This window comes from Heterocephalus glaber, unplaced genomic scaffold, assembly GCF_053883595.1.
Source record: "Heterocephalus glaber isolate CG9 unplaced genomic scaffold, H.glaber_assembly_v1.0 deba00001461, whole genome shotgun sequence".
Lineage (NCBI taxonomy): Eukaryota > Metazoa > Chordata > Mammalia > Rodentia > Bathyergidae > Heterocephalus > Heterocephalus glaber.
Window position 1 is genome coordinate 40,721,849 of NW_028258308.1, and position 17,208 is coordinate 40,739,056.

General features: G+C 43.2%; 1 protein-coding gene across 12 annotated transcripts in view; it reads left to right on the forward strand.

Annotated features, from left to right (window-relative positions):
- Positions 1–17,208, forward strand: part of Tacc1 (transforming acidic coiled-coil containing protein 1) — a 117,387-nt gene that overhangs the window by 35,361 nt on the left and 64,818 nt on the right. For 3 of the 12 annotated variants that reach the window (XM_021236792.2, XM_087217332.1, XM_087217334.1), the window contains exon 2: positions 5,105–5,220. The exons of 3 other annotated variants lie outside the window; for them this stretch is intronic. In XM_021236792.2, coding sequence (XP_021092451.2) covers positions 5,105–5,220 — 116 coding nt within the window. Of the gene's footprint in view, positions 1–1,841; positions 2,048–2,530; positions 4,195–5,104; positions 5,221–17,208 lie in introns of those variants that run through there. 6 more of the 12 variants (XM_087217333.1, XM_004855332.3, XM_013076043.3 and 3 more) reach the window with 6 other exon arrangements.

Below are 17,208 nucleotides of genomic sequence, written 5' to 3' on the forward strand. Positions count from 1 at the left end.
TTGTCAGCCTGTTTGAATTTGGTTACTTCTACAGTTTCTTTAATCTTTATCCAAAAGACTCATCTTGCAAATCTCTCTGGAGCATGGGTTAGTTGGAATGTGTATGCCTGGCCTGGCCACTGTTTAGGGAGTGTTTCAAGGGAGTTACTATTTATTTATCAGTTATGTAGTGGAGCTGGGAATTGAACCCAGAGCCTCATTCGTGCTAAACACTCACTGTACCACTGTACCACTGAGCTGCATGCCAAACCCCAAGGGGTTACATTTCACATTTTCATGGTGTGTTGATCCAGAATTCCTGGGAAGGGCAAGAAGCAAAGGCAGGAAGAGAACAGATGGGGGTCTTTCTGTGCTTAGAGTCATTGCCAAAAAAATACCTTTTCATTTGGTTACCTAGCTGTATATTTACAGGCATTCTGCACAGTAAGATTTAGGTCACAGAAACAAAATTATGTTTGGCCTTGTTTAGGATGGTTGTTGTCAGACATTGCCAGTAATTCTTTCCCAGAACTACTGGAAAACTGGTACATCAGTTAGCCTCATTGTTATACTTATAGAAATCAGTTCAGGCTATGGAGCAAGTTACTTCAATAATGTTCACACTCAGTCCAGGAACTTCCAGAGGATTCATTTCCAAGAAAGCTGGGCATTTGTTCTCTAGTTTCAAGAAACTGTTGCTCAGGTCAGGCTTGCCATGTTGCGGCCATCATTGGACCTGGGTTCTGTGTTTTTGTTTGTTTTTTCAGTACTGGGGATCGAACTCAGGACCTTAGTTTGCAAGGCAAGTGAGGTGCCACTGAGCTAAATCCCTGGCCCTGTGGGCTCTGTTTTTTTTTTTTTGTACTGGGGATCGAACTCAGGACCTTGCGCTTTCGAGGCAGGCGCTGGAACCACTGAGCTAAATTCCCGGCCTGGGCTCTGTTTTTTGCCACCACAAGACCTGACTTGCCCAGGAGGAGCCAGGTGAATTGATGTTACCCTAGTCAAACTCACAAGGACTATTTGTAAACTAGAACATTAGTTGTTTTTTTTAGTACCAGGGATCGAACTCAAAACCTTGTGCTTGCGAGGCAGGCGTGGAACCACTGAGCTATATCCCAGGCCCTAGAACATTAATTTTTATACATTTATTAAACACCTACCTATTGATTGCGTGGTCCTGTCCTAATCTCTAGGGAAACAAAAATGCCTCATGAGCAGGAATGCTTACTGACCTTTAGAATTTTATGGTCCAGAAAATGAATGTGTAAATATATTGCATATATTATGCTAAGTGCAGAGTGGCCTCACATTTAGGTCTGCCTGAGACAGTCCTGGTAGATGCCTATTGTCCTGGTGCCACAATTAATAATACTCCCTTTCATTTTTCAGCTCTAAAACCCACAGTAATGATCCTCGTGAATGTTTGGGATTTAAGAAGGGTAGAAAGCAGGAAGAAGCTGGCCTTTTTTCCCACACCAGCTCTTTAGGAAGTCTGGGCAGTGGCCTGGGAGCTCAGGTTGGGAGAGGGGGTGGAGGTGGCTTGCAGGGATATACAAAAGGAGATTGCCTCGGAAGCAGTCTTCAGTTGGTTCCAACTAGGCATTGTTTTCCAAATTTACCTATGACAATTCCTCAAGGACATTTAGTAAACAAACAGTTCTTCAGATATTGTTGGCAGTTTGGATTTGTGTTCTTTTGTGAGGGATGGGGTGGGGGACTGACATTGAACCTAGCCATTCCCAGCCTTTTTTTTTTTTTTGAGACAGTCTCACTAAATTATGAAATTGTTTTTGCCTCAGCCTCCCAGAGTGCACCACTGCTCTGCTAGGGATTTGTGTGTTTGTGTTTTTTCATACCAGGGATCAAACTCAGGACCTTGCACTTTCGAGGCAGGCATGGTGCCACTGAGCTAAATCCCTGGCCCCTAGGATTTGTGTTTCTGAAGAGCCTCTCACAGGTGATTCTTGGACATAGTAAAGGTTAAATCCAGTCCTCTGCTGAAGAGGGGAGTGGAAGGAAGCAGGAGCAGCCGGTGTCACAGATCAGCCAGACAGTCCTGAGCCAGGTGAGAAGGCCCTAGCTGGAAACAGCAGATCTATGAAAAATGGGAGGTGTGGAAACTGTGTAAGTCACAAGGAAGCAGAAGAAGGAAAAAAATTATTCAGGAGGAAGGATGACCAGGACCTGGTATATGCTAGATACCAACTAACATTATTTCCAGACAAGAAAACATTTATGTCAAATTCAGAAACCTGAGGGAATAAAATCTGAAGATTTAGTACTTATTGAGCATAAAGTCAAAGATATAAACAGCTGGATAGTGTCTTTGTTTCTTTCTCTCTGTTTTTTTGAGACAGGTTTTGCTATGTAGTTCAGGCTGGCCATGAACTCACTATGTAGCTCAGGCTAGCCTGGACCTAGCCTGATTCTCCTGCCTCAGCCTCTCTAGTTCTGGGATTACAGGCCTGCATCACCATACCTGGCTTAGGGTGTATTTCATATGGACCTAAAGAAAATAATGACTCCTGTCGACTTCATTTCTTTGTAGCCCGTAGAACACTCTTGACATTTGTGTTTATCTCTGGGAAGAAGCTGAAATGAATTCTAAAGCATCCAGACACCCCAACTCTGTCTTTTCTCAGACAAACCCCTGCCCTCCCATCATGGTAGGATACACACCAAAGCTTATTTTGAGGTTTTGCTTTTGTTTTCATTACTGAATGGGTGAGAGAGTTATGATTCATCAGCAGTGTAAGTGCCAACCCCTTTCAGAGGAGATGGTCAATCTCTTGGAAGTTTCAGCGTGACCTTGTCCCCACATTTTGGGGCCGCTCTCTATGTGGGAACCTGCAGCCATCTCCCAGATCACTGCAACTCTGGGAAATGACAACAGTACAGGAAAACTGTACTCAGGCAAGGTGATCATTAAACTGGTGCTGGAGGCAGCCAGTTCATTCTGAAGAGTGCACTGGTAGATTTGAGGGGAGCAATCTCTAAATAAGTTCCTCAATGGAACAAGAAAACAATCGACTATTTCCCTGTGCTTTTTAAACATGGAAGACGTTTTCATGTGAAGGCTGCTGTCACCAGGCCTGGTGGCTTTCTACTAAAGTAGCAAACGATGTCAAAATCAAAGACTTAGAAGTTGTGAAAAGAAAGCCTCAGACAACGGGAAATGCAGACCGCTGTAATGTCACATGGTAATTTTGCGCCCTTTTATCTAAGACTTGGCTACTTCAAAGCATTACTGCGGTGGGGCGGGGCAAGGCGTCTTCAATGCTTGTCCTTGACCGCTCTTTGTGGCTTTGCTGGGGGATTTCCAAAACCCTGAGAATGACAAGGAGGAAGATGAACCAGCTAAAATCTTCCGCGCTGTGTCAGGGCGAGGGGAACACACCCATGCGCAGCAGCCTCGAAGTTGTATGTGCGTGAATGAGGGGCTTAACTTCTGTGTTGTCCAATGTCACCCACGCCATTAATTCCTGATGCAAGAGGAAGACAGAAAAAGGGGAGGAAGAAAAGCGCAACGTGCACAAAGATACCGGACCTCGTCTCCAGACGCAGCCCCAGCTCCCGCCGGGGACGCCAAGGCCCTGGCTCGCTGCCTCAAGCGCAGCCGGGAAGCCCCCGGCCGTAGTCCGGGCGCAACCAGCGCGGCGCGGCGGGGGCGGAGCGTAGCGCGCGCGCCGCCACCTTCAAAGGCCGCCGTCCCCCCCCCCCGCCCGCGCGCGCGGGTAGTACGGTCCGAGGGGGCGGCTCCGGGCGCGGCTCCGGCAGCTGAGGCACCCGCGTGCCGGCGGGAACCGTCAACCGAGCCCTGAGCCGGGAGCCGCCGAGAGCCGGGCTCTCGCGAGGCCCGGAGAGGAGGCGTCTTTGTGGCGAGAGGAGCCGGGTGGCTCAGAGAGAGAAGAAGCGCGGCGCGTGGGCCCCGACGGCGGCCTGAGCACGTCCGTGCCGGCCCACCGCGCTCCGGCGCTGTCACCGCTCCCTCCATTTTGAGAGGGAGGCGGGCGCCCCTTCCCCGGCTGCCCTCGGAGCCCGAGCCGCGCTCATGGCCTTCAGCCCGTGGCAGATTCTGTCCCCCGTGCAGTGGGCGAAATGGACGTGGTCTGCGGTGCGCGGCGGGGGAGCCGGAGAGGACGAGGCTGGCGGCCCCGAGGGCGACCCCGAGGAGGAGGACTCGCAAGCCGAGACCAAATCCTTGAGTTTCAGGCAAGTACACAGCATCCCTGCCGAGATGCGGCGCGCTGCATCCCTGCCTCCACCCTGCTCCATGCATCCCTGTGCTGCGGCTGTTCCGTGTGCGTGTGCGTGTGTGTGTGTGTGTCGCCAACCGCCTAACCCCGTTCCTGGCCGCGCTGCGTCCCTGCAGCGTTGGAAAGTTCGCGGTGTTCTGTCTTCCCGTGTGTTTCCTTTCCCTGTTTCTCTGAGGTTGCTGAACCTAGTTCGCATCCCTGTTTGCCTCGGCCGCTTTCTGTAAGCCTCCGCTCGGACACAGACACGGGCGTTGTGGGTGAGCACACCAGGTGCAACCTAGAGCCCCCCGCCCCGGGCCTCCTGTGTGTCCCCGAAATGCAGCCGTGTTATAGAAGGTCTTGTGGTGACAGGCCCCTGGCAGCTGGTGAGGAATGGTGGTCTCCGTTACGCTGTCACCCGTGTGATTGCGGAAGGCAGGTGACAGTATTCTAAGCTTCCAGCCAGTAAGCCTTAGGCAGGTAGAGGCCTACCCAGGAAAAAGGCAAGGCTGGGAATAGATTAATTCTTTAGCAGGGACTGTGTTCATTTTTAAGCCTCTGGAAAAGGGGTTTGGTGAGAAAAGGAGTGTGTTTGAAAGCGCTTTTTTCTAGTGCGAGAGGGAGAGATGACCTCAAAAGTAAATGGTGCTGGAGAAAAGCTCCAGAGGATGGAGATTGTAGGGAGCCAGGATGTCAGACTGAGGAGCCCTGGAGAGGAGCTTTAAAACACCGGGTGCAGTGACCTCCTGCAGGCCAGCCTGTGCCCAGGATCACTGGTTGTATAGTTAGGCAGAGATGCCGGACTTTAACCTTTGTGGAGATGTAAAATTTAAAGGAATGCAAAATGCCGTTGAAAGTGGTAATTCCTCATTTTTCCCCCTTGGCAGCTCGGATTCTGAAGGTAATTTTGAGACTCCTGAAGCTGAAACTCCAATCAGATCACCTCTCAAGGAATCCTGTGATTCATCACTAGGATTGGCAAGACCTGGGGCCAAAACCCAAGGTAAAGAAAAACTTTGATTTTTTTTTTTTACTTCTTTTGTTTTAAAGTTTTAAAAAATGTACCGGAAAGAAGATGGAAAATATTAATTTAGCAACACTTAAATAGGTTTGGATTTTTTTCTTTGCTTTGAAAGAGCATTTTCAGTTTCTGGCTTATTTGGAAGGTTCTTTGTTTTTCCTTCTTGTTTTTCTAAAACAAAACATTTTTACAAAAAAAATTCTGATCATTTGGTGTTCAAAGACTTTCTTCCCTGAATTGCAGTTTATGTATTTACAATATGAGATTATCATTCTCAAACCTTTCTGCTGGATGCTTCTCAGTCCCTAAAAAGAAAAAAAAAATGAAAGCATATAGTGATGGAGTTATGTTTAGATTTGATTTGGCTTCACAGATTCCTCAGGCTAAGTTGCTTTCTACCGGTATCTGATTAGAGACAACAATTATAGGTAAGGCTTTGTTATTGTTTTTGTTTTTTTTGGTAGGGAGGAATCTTAAGTGGCCAATTCAGAATTGCTTACCTTTCCCTCTTCTACCCAGGAAAGCCTGGCACACATATTCTCTCCTATCAGTACCCTCAGAGCCCAGCCTTGAGCTCACCCTTCATCTATAGAAGCTTCTACTGTCCCTGTTAAATTAGAAACCTCTTTTTGGCCACATAAGACAGTTTTAAGTAAAATTAAGTAAAATCCTAATAGATTTCATTTGTTCATTCAGTAAATAAAAGTACACTGTGATTGTCAAGTCCTGCTCTCATTGAGCTAGGTTTTAGAGGGAGATCAGCCTTTTAGCAGTTAAATAAAATATATATATAGGCTTGTGTTAAGTACTGTGGAGAATAAGAAAACAGGAGAAAGGGGACTAGGGAATCTGGAGTGAAGACTAATCAGATGACTTGAGCAGAGACCTTGAAGAGGAAGATTGGGGGAGCAAGATTTGTAGATTCCTGGGAAACAAATCCTTCCAGCAGAGGAGATGGCATCCATAATGCCCTGAGACAGGATGGCCTTTGGTGGGCAAGGCACTGGGGTGGAAGGTTCAGGACATGCTTGAGGCCCCAGGGAGGCCAGTATGGCTGGAGTGGAGTGATTGATTGATTCATTCATTCATTTATTAGTACTGGGATTGAACTCAGGACTTTGTGAGGTAAGTGCAGTGCCAATGAGCTAAATCCCCAGTGGAGAGAGTGATTTGGCAGGCAGCAGGAGGGGCTGAGGAGAGCTTGGTGGTAGGTCCAGCTTGTATTAGATGATTTGGTTTTCTGAGTGAGATCGAAAGACTTTGAAGGGTGTGTTAACTTTCTAGGGCTGTCATAACAAAATGCTATAAACAGAGTGGCTTGAATCAGCAGAAATTAATTCTTTCACAGTTAGGGAGAACATAACATGACAGAGTCATGCCCCACTGAGGTCTCTGGGAAGAACCCTTTCTTGCCTCTTTTAGCTTCTGGTGGTTAATAACAATCCGTAGTGTTTTTTGGCTTGTGGCAGCCTAATTGTACTCTCTGCCTCATCATACAGTGGTCCTTCTCTGTGTATCTGTTTGGTCTTCCTGTAAAGACCCCTAGTCGTTGAAATTAGGGCCCATCTTAATCCAGTAAGACTTTGTATTAACTAGGTTAGGTCTCCAAAGTTACTATTTCCAAATAAGGGCACAGTCATGGGTACCAGGCATTAGGGCTTTAACATAGCTTTTTAAAGGATTTTCTTTTTGGCGATGTTAGGGATTGAACCCAAGGGCATTGTGTAGGTCTTCCACTGAGCTAATCCCCTACCCTTAACATGTCTTTTTGAGAGACACAATTCAGTTCTGGACAGAGGGCTTTAAGCAAAGAGGGATTATGCTTTGATTTCCTTTCTGAAAGGCTCTCTGCCTATTGAATGGAGAAGGGACCCTAGTATACATGTCCTTGTTATGTGGTTTCTGTTCCACTCTCTGACCCTGTCACCTTACAGTGACAGGTAGAACCAGTGTTCATCTAGTTACCTAATTTCAGGGATTTTGTTTGTTTGAGACAGGGTCTTGCTATATAGTTCAGGCTGGCCTTGAACTCATTGTGTATCCCAGGCTGGCTTCAAACTCAGGCGATCCTCCTGCCTCAGCCTCCCAGTGCTAGTATTATAGGTGTGCACCAGCATGCTCAGCTCCCTAATTTTTGCACTGAGACCTCTGACACTCCATAGTTAATGTACCTTACTGGCTTAGAAACTTTTCAATAGATTGCTCACAGAAGACACTTTGGTCATAAACTTTGTGATGGTGCTGGAATTATTGGTGAAATAAAGTCAGGTTTTTATGACTGGTTTTTGAAATTGAGAGCTCTGAGCTGTGCTTATCCTGCTGACAGCCCAGCAAACACCTCCTCCCTGACCTGGGCAGCAGTTGCCTGGGTCCAGGTAGGGGCTGCTTGGGACCACACAAGTTATGTACTAGGTAGGGGACTTGTGTGTGGCGCAGTGCAGTGCAGCTTCCCCAGTGACAGAGATGCCACTTGTTCCTCGTGGTTCCCTTTTCCTCTCAAGATTGGCAGATCCAAGGGTAGACTAGGAGCCTGAAAGCTGTTTTGTGGCCTTCTCATCAAATTTACATAAAACTCACAAACCACATGTTAAGTAGCTGTCTGAAAGCCTCTTTGAATTGCCCTCAGCTTGGGCCACCCTTCCTCATCCTCCAGTAGCTCCTTTACTAGTCACCCCGCCACATTCTTTGCTATTTGAATAGAGGCCTGCATGGCCTGGGCCCCCAAAGCCATGGAGACCCAATTGTTTGTCCTTCCTGTTCCAGTGACTCTCACATTCTTTCATTCTGTCTCGAAGGAAAATTTTGAAGTGGTTTTAATTTGGGGAATTTTGTATCAGGAAAGCTCTGTGGGGTAGTTATAGGCTGCAGACTGTAATTGCAGGGAGTAAAGAATGGTAGTGTACAGTCTAGGAAACAACCCACATATTATGAAATCTCTCATTTCAAGGTCTTTTAATAGTAGAATGATTGCTCAGCAGCCTGGTTGTGTCCTGCCTTTTAGGGGTCCTTCTACATAACATCTGGCACTAGTCCAGGCTTGTGGAACACCTTGTCACACATGCAGTGTATGAGAAAATGCTACAAAAGCACAGGTCAGACAGGAAGATTGCAGTGGGCAAAAATTCCTTCAGAAGCATTTTATGTTGAAGTTTAATTTCTGGGACTGGATTGTTCCCTTTCTCCCCAAATCGTGGGTTGTTTTGTTCCTGATAAAGTTAGTCTTACACATTTCTGTAGTTCCAGGATATGACTAGACAGCAGGTATAGATAATACAGAACTGTATCTTTTGGAAGAATGGTTTATGAATTATTAGTGAGGAGTTGGTATTAACATTTGTAATGATCCTGGCTTCCTAGCATGCTATGTCCTGTTTACCATACCCATGGTTCCTGTGTTAGCTTTATAATTCTTTGAACTCAGGAAAACATACCGCTTTTTACTGGAACTATTTTAGGAATTTAACAGTATCTAAACTCTGTAATGACTCTTCCTAAGACAGAGTTATACTCCAAGAATTAAACAGTGGATAAGGTTGTGGGGTTTTTTTTGGTACCGGGGATTGAACTCGGGTCCTTATGCTTGCGTAGCAGGCCGCGAAACCACTGAGCTAAATCCCTGGCCCAGGTTGTGTTTTTTTAAGCCACAATTAGAAGCTGGTTTTTGATTACCTAGTAAAATAAAACTCTAATTTCAGAGAGATTCCCTGAAAATACCGGACTGACTGCTGGCTATAAAGTTTGGGCTGGTGGTTCAGTATTTGCTGCCAGTCTGGCTTCCCTCACAAAGGATATTTAAGTGGCTGCTGTATTGTTCTATCTTGGCTGGAAAAGAAACATCCTCTGAGAAAGGACTTTTGAGGAGCTACTGTCTTGTCCCCGCCCCACTTTTTTTGATGCTTAAGGAGGACTTAAGTGTGCGTGGTTTTGTCCAGCTGTTGTAGCCTACAAAGACTGCAGTGATTGTGTTCTGCCAGTTAAGGTCTTCCTCCTCAGCATCCCTCACACCCTGACATTACCATGCTTACACTCACACACCTTTATTTGCAGACTGTTAACCTGTCTGAGAAGGAGAATTTTAGCAGAAGGTCTCACATCACCTTTCCTTTATACAGTTTGACGTGTTAATTAGATGCCTGGGTATTTCACAGACAAGGTAGTCCTCTGGAATAAAAAGAGATAAATAGGATCAATCCATAGTATATACTGCTTGAGGCTTTGTGGGGAATGCTGAATTGTTTGTTGATGCAATTTTGTAGTATAGATCAGAATCAGCAAACTCAAAGCCCAAATCTGGTCTGCAACTTGTTTTTCTATATGGCCCTCTAAGCAAAGAATGAGTTTTATATTTTTAAATGGTTGAGAAAAATTGTGATGTGAAAATTATATGAAATTCAAATTTCAAGGCCAATAAAGTTGTATTGGAATATACCCACGTTCATTTGTTTAGATATTGTCTATGGCTGGTTTTGTACTATTGTAGCAGGGTTGAGGACTTAGAATAGAGACTAAATGTCCAGCAAAAGCATGTTGGACTTTGTGGCTCCTGCCTCTAATCCCAGCACTCCGGAGGCTGAGTTCAAGACTACCTAATGAGGGCCTGGGATTTAGCTTAGTGGTTTCACTGCCTGCTGTGCAAGCGAAAGGACCCGAGTTCAATCCCCAGTACCAAAAAAAAAAAAAAAAAAAAAAAAACTACCTAATGAGACTCTGTTGCCAAAAAACCCCCCAAAACTAACAAAACAACACACAAACACACACATGACTATATACCTCAACAACAAATAAAAATAAACCATAGGCCCTGAGTGCCACTTATATAGTCCTGTGTGGTCAGGGAAGGATTAAGGGGGAGAGACTGATTTGGGCTGGCTGTTTGTCTCCTTTGCAAAGTGAAAATGATGGATGCAGTTGATTTGCCAGTGTAACTGATCTTTAACTGACTAAAAGATCCAAGGAGTAAAAACAAACTATTTAAAAAGTGAATTAGGAAATAAATTTTGGAATCATTTAATAAAAGACTAGTCTTTTAACTTCTGCTTATTAAGTATTTTAAACTTAACTTTGGGTGTTTGAGAATTTGTAATAAGACTATATAGATCTCTTAAGAGGCTGATCAGACTAGATCTCTTTAAGAGGTTGATACACTATATTCACTAGAATATTTTAGACTATATATATGTATATGTTATAGAATGCTGGTCTTATTAATCTGAACCCTAGGTTTTTTATTTGGATGCTTTGTATTATACGTATAAGCAAATACTGTACTATGCAAACACTTGCCATTAAGTATATATTGAAGTGTTCCATTCAAATCTATAAGTTTAGCATTTAGTTTAATATCTTTTCCTTGTCCCCAAGAAGGGATTGTTTATTAGACTTACATAGAAATATTGGGGTTAATAAGAACCTATTCTAATAGTTCAACTCATGTGGCTCCTTCAGTAGCATCCAGGCTAATGCTTTTACTTTATTGTTTAGTATGATTGGCTTTTACAGCTTTGTTTTATTGATTAATTGATTGATTGATTGCTGTACTTCCAAGCAGACTTGCTGAGCTACATTCCTGGATTGGCCTCAAACTTGCTATCCTCCTGCCTCAGTTAATGAGTAGTTAGGACTACAGGCATGAACTACCTCACTCAGCCAAATTTAATTTTTGTATGATTCTATTTTAAGATATTTAAAGCTTAAAAGCCTTCACAGCATGATACACTTCCCTTTTTATTTTTTATTTTTTATGTTTTTATTTTTTTAAAGGGAGGAAAGGTTTATTTGGTTTACAGTTGGTAGAGGTTTCAGTCCATAATCAGCTGGCTCCAAGGCAGGGTGGTACAGAGGCAATAGTTCATGAAGGCAAAAGACAACAAAAGCAACAAGAGCTACACTTCCCTTTTTAAAAGTGTTTTTAGCTCTCAAGATGGAGATGGCAGCTAGTAGTTAGTGAATGGGATCAGAGCCACATTTTCTTTGTTGCTTTATTTATCTCAACGTAAAAGAGCCATGTAGGAAGCACCTTTCCTTGTCTGTGGTGCTTTATCCAAGAGAATGTCTTCCTAGAGGGGAAAAAAAAGCATAGTTTTTCCAGCAAAGACTCGAGAAAATGGAGAACCACAGAGGGGCAACAGTTTTTTAAATTAAAAACTCCAGGGCAGATGACCAGAGTCTTCCTGCAAAAAGTAAAGATTTTAGTAATTGTCATATCATTATTTTTCTATAAGTCATAAAATCAAGACTTTCTTAAGAAACATTATAATGATTAAACTCATTTCAGAATTGTACTGTCTTGTTTGGGTCTTACTTGAGCATCAAAGAAAGCAACATAGCTTACTTTGGTAATGCCTGCTGGCAGAGGCATTTCCAGCTTGTATGTTTATGGTGGTGGTGGTATGTTGGCAAACATTCTAAAATTATATGCCAAGTAGGCATGGTACTCCACACCCATATACTTGGAAGGCTGTGGCACAAGGATCACTAGTTCAAGGCCAGGCTGGGCAATTTAGACTCTGCCTCAGAAAAAGTTTTAGAAGGCTAGAGATGTAGCTTAGTGATAGAGTACTTGCCTAGCATCCATGAGGACCTGGGTTTGATTCTCAGTATAACAGACAGTTAAACAAAATAAAATACCAATGCCATCATTTAATGCCCCCCTAAAAAATGGATGTGGCCTAAAATTATTTAAAGTTGAAGAGTAGTCATAGCTATAGTGTTCTATAACTAGTAATAACTGCCCTTTGGAAGTATCAGCAGTATAATGGTTTTGTCATAATCTCCTAAGCCCAGAGTAGTGATGGGAGATCACGTTTTATCCACCCCAAACAGCCACCCCAGTGGATCTCTGATATCTGAGAGTGGCTAAATGTCTGGGACAAGACAGTAGTAGAGAGACTTTGTGACTTGTGAGTTCAAGGTCTCACTCTTTCTTTTCGTGTACATGCATCTTCAAACTGTTTGAGTTCACAGAATAGAGTTAGACTGATGGCCATATCACAGTGGAAATAGTAATGAGATCGAGTATTTTATTAATTCACAAGGGAAGATCTACTTTGGCAGTTCTGTTGGGCAAGTACTATGGCACTGTCCTTGCTGAGCATGGTGGTGCTTGTAATCTTAGCACTCAAGAGGCTGAGGCAAGAGGATCACCACAAGTTCTAGGACAGCCTGGTTTACATAGTGAGTTCAAGGCCAGCCTGAACTACATAGCAAGATCCAGTCTCAGAAAATACAAAAATAAAAAATATTCTCCTAGCTGGTCCAAGTACCTACCACCTTTCTTATATCATTGCTGGAAAAAAATACATGATCTTCCTTATATAAGAGTTCCATCTAGCAGATCATCAACTTTTTGTTTTTGTTTTGTTTTGTTTGGAGGCAGGGACTCTTATGTAGTCCAGGCTAGCCTCAAATTAGCAGCAATTCTCTTGCCTCAGCCTCCTGAGTGCTGGGATTACAGCCTGCACACCATGCCCAGCAGCTATTCAACAATATTTATCAGATGTATTAGAAACAAATTGCTTTATTTATTTATTTTAGTAATTTATTTATTTGGTGGCACTAGGGATTGAACTCAAGGTCTTTTTTTGGGGGGGTGCCAGGTATTGAACTCAGGACCTTGTGCTTGTGAGGCAGGCGAGGTACCACTGAGCTAAATCCCCAGCTGAACTCAGTCTGGGTGTTACTGAGCTGTATGTTCAGGTCTTTTAAATGTTTATTTTGAAACATGATATCACTAAATTGCCCAAGCTCACCTGGAATTTGAGATCCTCCTACCTCAGCCTCCCAAGTAGCTGGGATTACAACTGTGTGTGCCACCACACCCAGGTTTTACTTGCTTTTTATGACAGTGATAACTATGAGATACTTGAGGATACTGTGAGGATATTTGTGATTTCCATTTCACAGATGGGGAAATCCAAAGCTAGAGCCTTTAGTGCTGATAGTGGACTTGGGTCTTTAAAATAGCAGATCCATGGGCCGGGGATTTAGCTTATCGGTTAAGCTGCCTGTCTCGAAAGCGCAAGGACCCCATATCCAGTACCCCGCCCCCCCCAAAAAAAAAGAAAAAGAAAAGAGAGCAGATCCACACAGCTCTTTGGAGCATGTTACACAGGTTTCTCTCCAGGGAATTTGAATCTCTCTCTTCACTATCTGAAGAGAAGACTGAGAGGAAATAGTTTCTTGAAATGTTTCCAGAATAAGGGTGTGTGATAGAGCATCCTCCTAAGTGTCCTATTATGTGACAGTTAAAAATCAGCAGGAGTTACATCTTCCATATATTAACTTGGCACATACAATTTCTGACATACAATATGTATTTTAGGAGCCAGGCGTGGTGGCACCAGCCTGTCATCCCAGAACCCTGGGAGGCTGAGGCAGGGAGATTGCAAATTTGAGTCTGTGACCTGGTGGGACTCTGTCTCAAGTTAAAAAATAAAAAAAGTGGTGGAGATATAGCTTGTTATGAAGGCCCTAGTTTCAGTCCCCATACACAAATATTTTAGGAAATTTGAACATTAAAGTTTGTAATACAATTTAGATATGGATTAATAGTCAGAAGCAAATGTCACCAGTGGGTAAGCAGTGCAGTTGAATTGAATATATTTTACTTCCTTAGCTCTTCACTTCAGCTTATCATTGAAAAAATCCAGGAGTGAACAAAATCAGTAATAGCTGTTGCTTTCTTTCTCCACCTGAATCATGTATGGTCAGAAGAGCAGGTGTGTGCACCTCCTGTGACTCTGCACATTTGGGTTTTGTTTTTGTCTGTGTTTTCTAAGCTACTTTTGTTTTTTGTGGGTGTTCCAGGGATCAAACTTGGGACCTTGCATTTGCAAGGCAGGTGCCAGAACCACTGAGCTAAAAATCCCCAGCCCCTTTGTCTGTGTTTTCTAATGCTGGGGATGGAATCCAGGGCCTCCTATGTGCTAGGCCAGTGTTGTACCACTGAGCTGCACCCTAGCCTCAAGGGAGGTTTTTGAGTTTTTTTTGTTTTTTGTTTTTTATTTTTGGTTACCGGGAATTGAACTCGGGACCTTGCACTTTCGAGGCAGGCACTGAGGCAGGCACCGGAACCACTGAGCTAAATCCCCGGCCCTTCAAGGGAAGTTTTTAAGAGGCTTGACATGTTGGTGATCTAATGCTTCGTAACTAATCCCTCCAAACCTAGCTCAGAACAATAAACTTTTGAAAGATAAAATATGTAAAAATCTTGAAGACATAGGCACAGGTAAGGACTTTCTGAACAGAAGCCCAGTTGCACAAGAAATAACATCAAGAATCAATAAATAGGGCCAGGGATTTAGCTCAGTGGCGCCTTGCCTGCCTGTTGAGTGCAAGGTCCTGTGTTCCATTCTCAGTATGGGGTGGAGGGTGGGGGAGAGAAGAATCAACAAATGGTATCACATCAAATTAAACAGCTTCCTCACAGCAATGGAAACAACCAACACAGTGAAGTGAGAACCTACAGAATGGGAAACATTTTTGCCAGCTACTTCTGGAACAGCTATTATTCTAGCATATGTTTTTTGGGCCATATAACAAAGGATCAAAGATAGTTTCTGTAGGTGAGGGTTTGAGGAGCAGCTTAGCTGGGTGGTCTGGGTGAAGTGACTAGTGAGAATGTAGTCCAGACTTTGGCCCATACTGCAGTAATTTGAAGACTTGCCTGAGGCTGGAGGGCCTTCTGTATTGGCCTGCTGTGTGCTGGCCAGTTATCCCCGGCTCTGGGTGGGAGACTCAGTCCTTCCCTACACAGCAGCTTCACAGGGTCACAGAGCCAGTATGCTGGCTGGCTCCCCAGCACAAATGACCTAAGAATAGGTTGGTGAGAAGCTCCAATCATGCTTATAACCCAGCCTCAGAAGTCACAGTTGTTCCCACAGTGTCTTTTTGGAGACACCAATCAGACCAGTGGTGTAGCAGGTGAGTCTCACTGGGGCCATCTTGAAGACTGGTGACTACTAGGCACTTTTCTAGGTTTTTGTTTTTCTATTTTATTTTTTCAAATTTTTATTAGTATGTTTATACTATAAATGATTATAGTCATCATGGGGAGTTGGTACATGAATGTAATACATCTTAATTCTTTTTATGTCCCCTTTGTCTTCATTCCCTTTTCCCTCCATCTTTCCCATTTGCAAAAGCTCTATCTCCCTGTTTCATATTATTTTTATTTGCTCTTTAATTATTTGTACTTTGGGTTTCTCATATAAGGGAAATTGTTTGATATTTAAGCTTGTGTGTCTAATTTATTTCATTGTGTCTAATTTAACATTGTGGTCTTAAGGCACATCCATTTTCCTACAAATTACTCAAGTTTATCCTTTATAGCAGAGTAGTACTCCATTGTGTATAAATACCTCATTTTTTAAATCTGTTCATCTATTAATGGACATAGAGACTGCTTCCAAGATTGTTAATATGAGTTGTGCTGCTAAAAACATAAGTATACATGTATCATAATACATAATATGATGTCTTTGTTTTTGGTACCGGGGATCGAACTTGGGTCCTTGTGCTTGTGGGGCAGGCGCCGGAACCACTGAGCTAAATCCCCGGCCCCCATGATATGATGTCTTTAACTCTTGGGGAAGATACCTAGAAGGGAAATAGCTCGGTCAAATGATATCATCTATGATATCATGAGGGTGACAGCCATCAACATTGCAGCTCAAACTGGACAGTCCCTAAGATCTTCTTAAATTCCAGAAAGTTCTGTGGCTAAAGATCGGTGGCTTATCTGTCAGGCCCTATTCACTATCTTGTCAAAAGCAGTATTTCCACTGCACTTAATGTTTCTGTTTTTCTCTGTCTCTTGGTGGATCATAGAGGGCTTTGATGATTAGGGCACAGGCAAAAGGCATCTCCTTAGGATGCGGCCTGTCCTAAATAGTCAGTTTCACCATAATCCTCAGACCCTTCCAGTCACCAGTTGCCCTGGTGATGTCTTGAGGAATCTCCATACTAATTTCCATAGTGGGCATACTAGTTTACAGTTACAATATAGAAGGGTTCCTTTTTCTCAAGAGCCTTAGCCGCATTTATTTGTTCTTACTTGATTTCCCAATGGTAGCCATTCTTTCTAGAGTAGGTAGAATCTCAGTGTTGTTTTAATTTGCATTTTCTGATGGCCAGTGATGTTGGCCATTTGTACTCCATATAAGAAGTGTCTATTCATTTCACTTGCCCATTTTTTTGAAGGGGTCTTTTATTTGGGGAGGTCTAAATTTTTTGAGTTCTTTACATATTAGTCCTCTGTTCAAGGAATTGCTGGCAAAACGTTTTTCCTGTCCTGTAGGTTGTCTCTTCACTGTGTTGTTTGTTTCCTTTGCTGTGCAGAAGCTTTTCAATTTGATACAATTCTGTTCATTGATTATTGATATTATTTCTTGTACAATTGAAGGTATGTTCAGAAAGCCTTTGCCTGTGCCTATGTCTTCAAGAGATTTACCTATTTTATCTTTCAGCATAAGTGTTTTCTGTTTTAATATTTAGAACTTTGACCCATTTTTATTTTATTTTAGTACATGGTGAGATAGATGGGTCTAGATTCAATTTTCTCCATGTGGCTGGCCAATTTTCCCAGCACCACTTGTTAAAAGAGGCTATCTTTTCTCCAGAGTATGTTTTTGTCCCCTTTGTCAAAGTGCCAACGTCAGATGGCCAAATGTGCCTGGAATTTCTGCATCCTCTATTCTGTTCCACTGATCCAGAAGTCTGTTTTTGTGTCATTAACATACTATTTTTGTCACTGTAGCTTTGTAATATAACTTGAAACCAGTATTGGGATGCCTCTTGCTTTGCTCTAGTTGTTGCCCCGATTTGCTTTTGCTATTCTGTATCGCTTCTGGTTTCATATGAATTCTAGAGTTGTTTTCTTCAATTGTGTGAAGAGTGCTGTGGTATTTTGATTGGGATTACATTAAATATCTATATATCAGTTTTGGAAATATGACCATTTTGAAAATATTG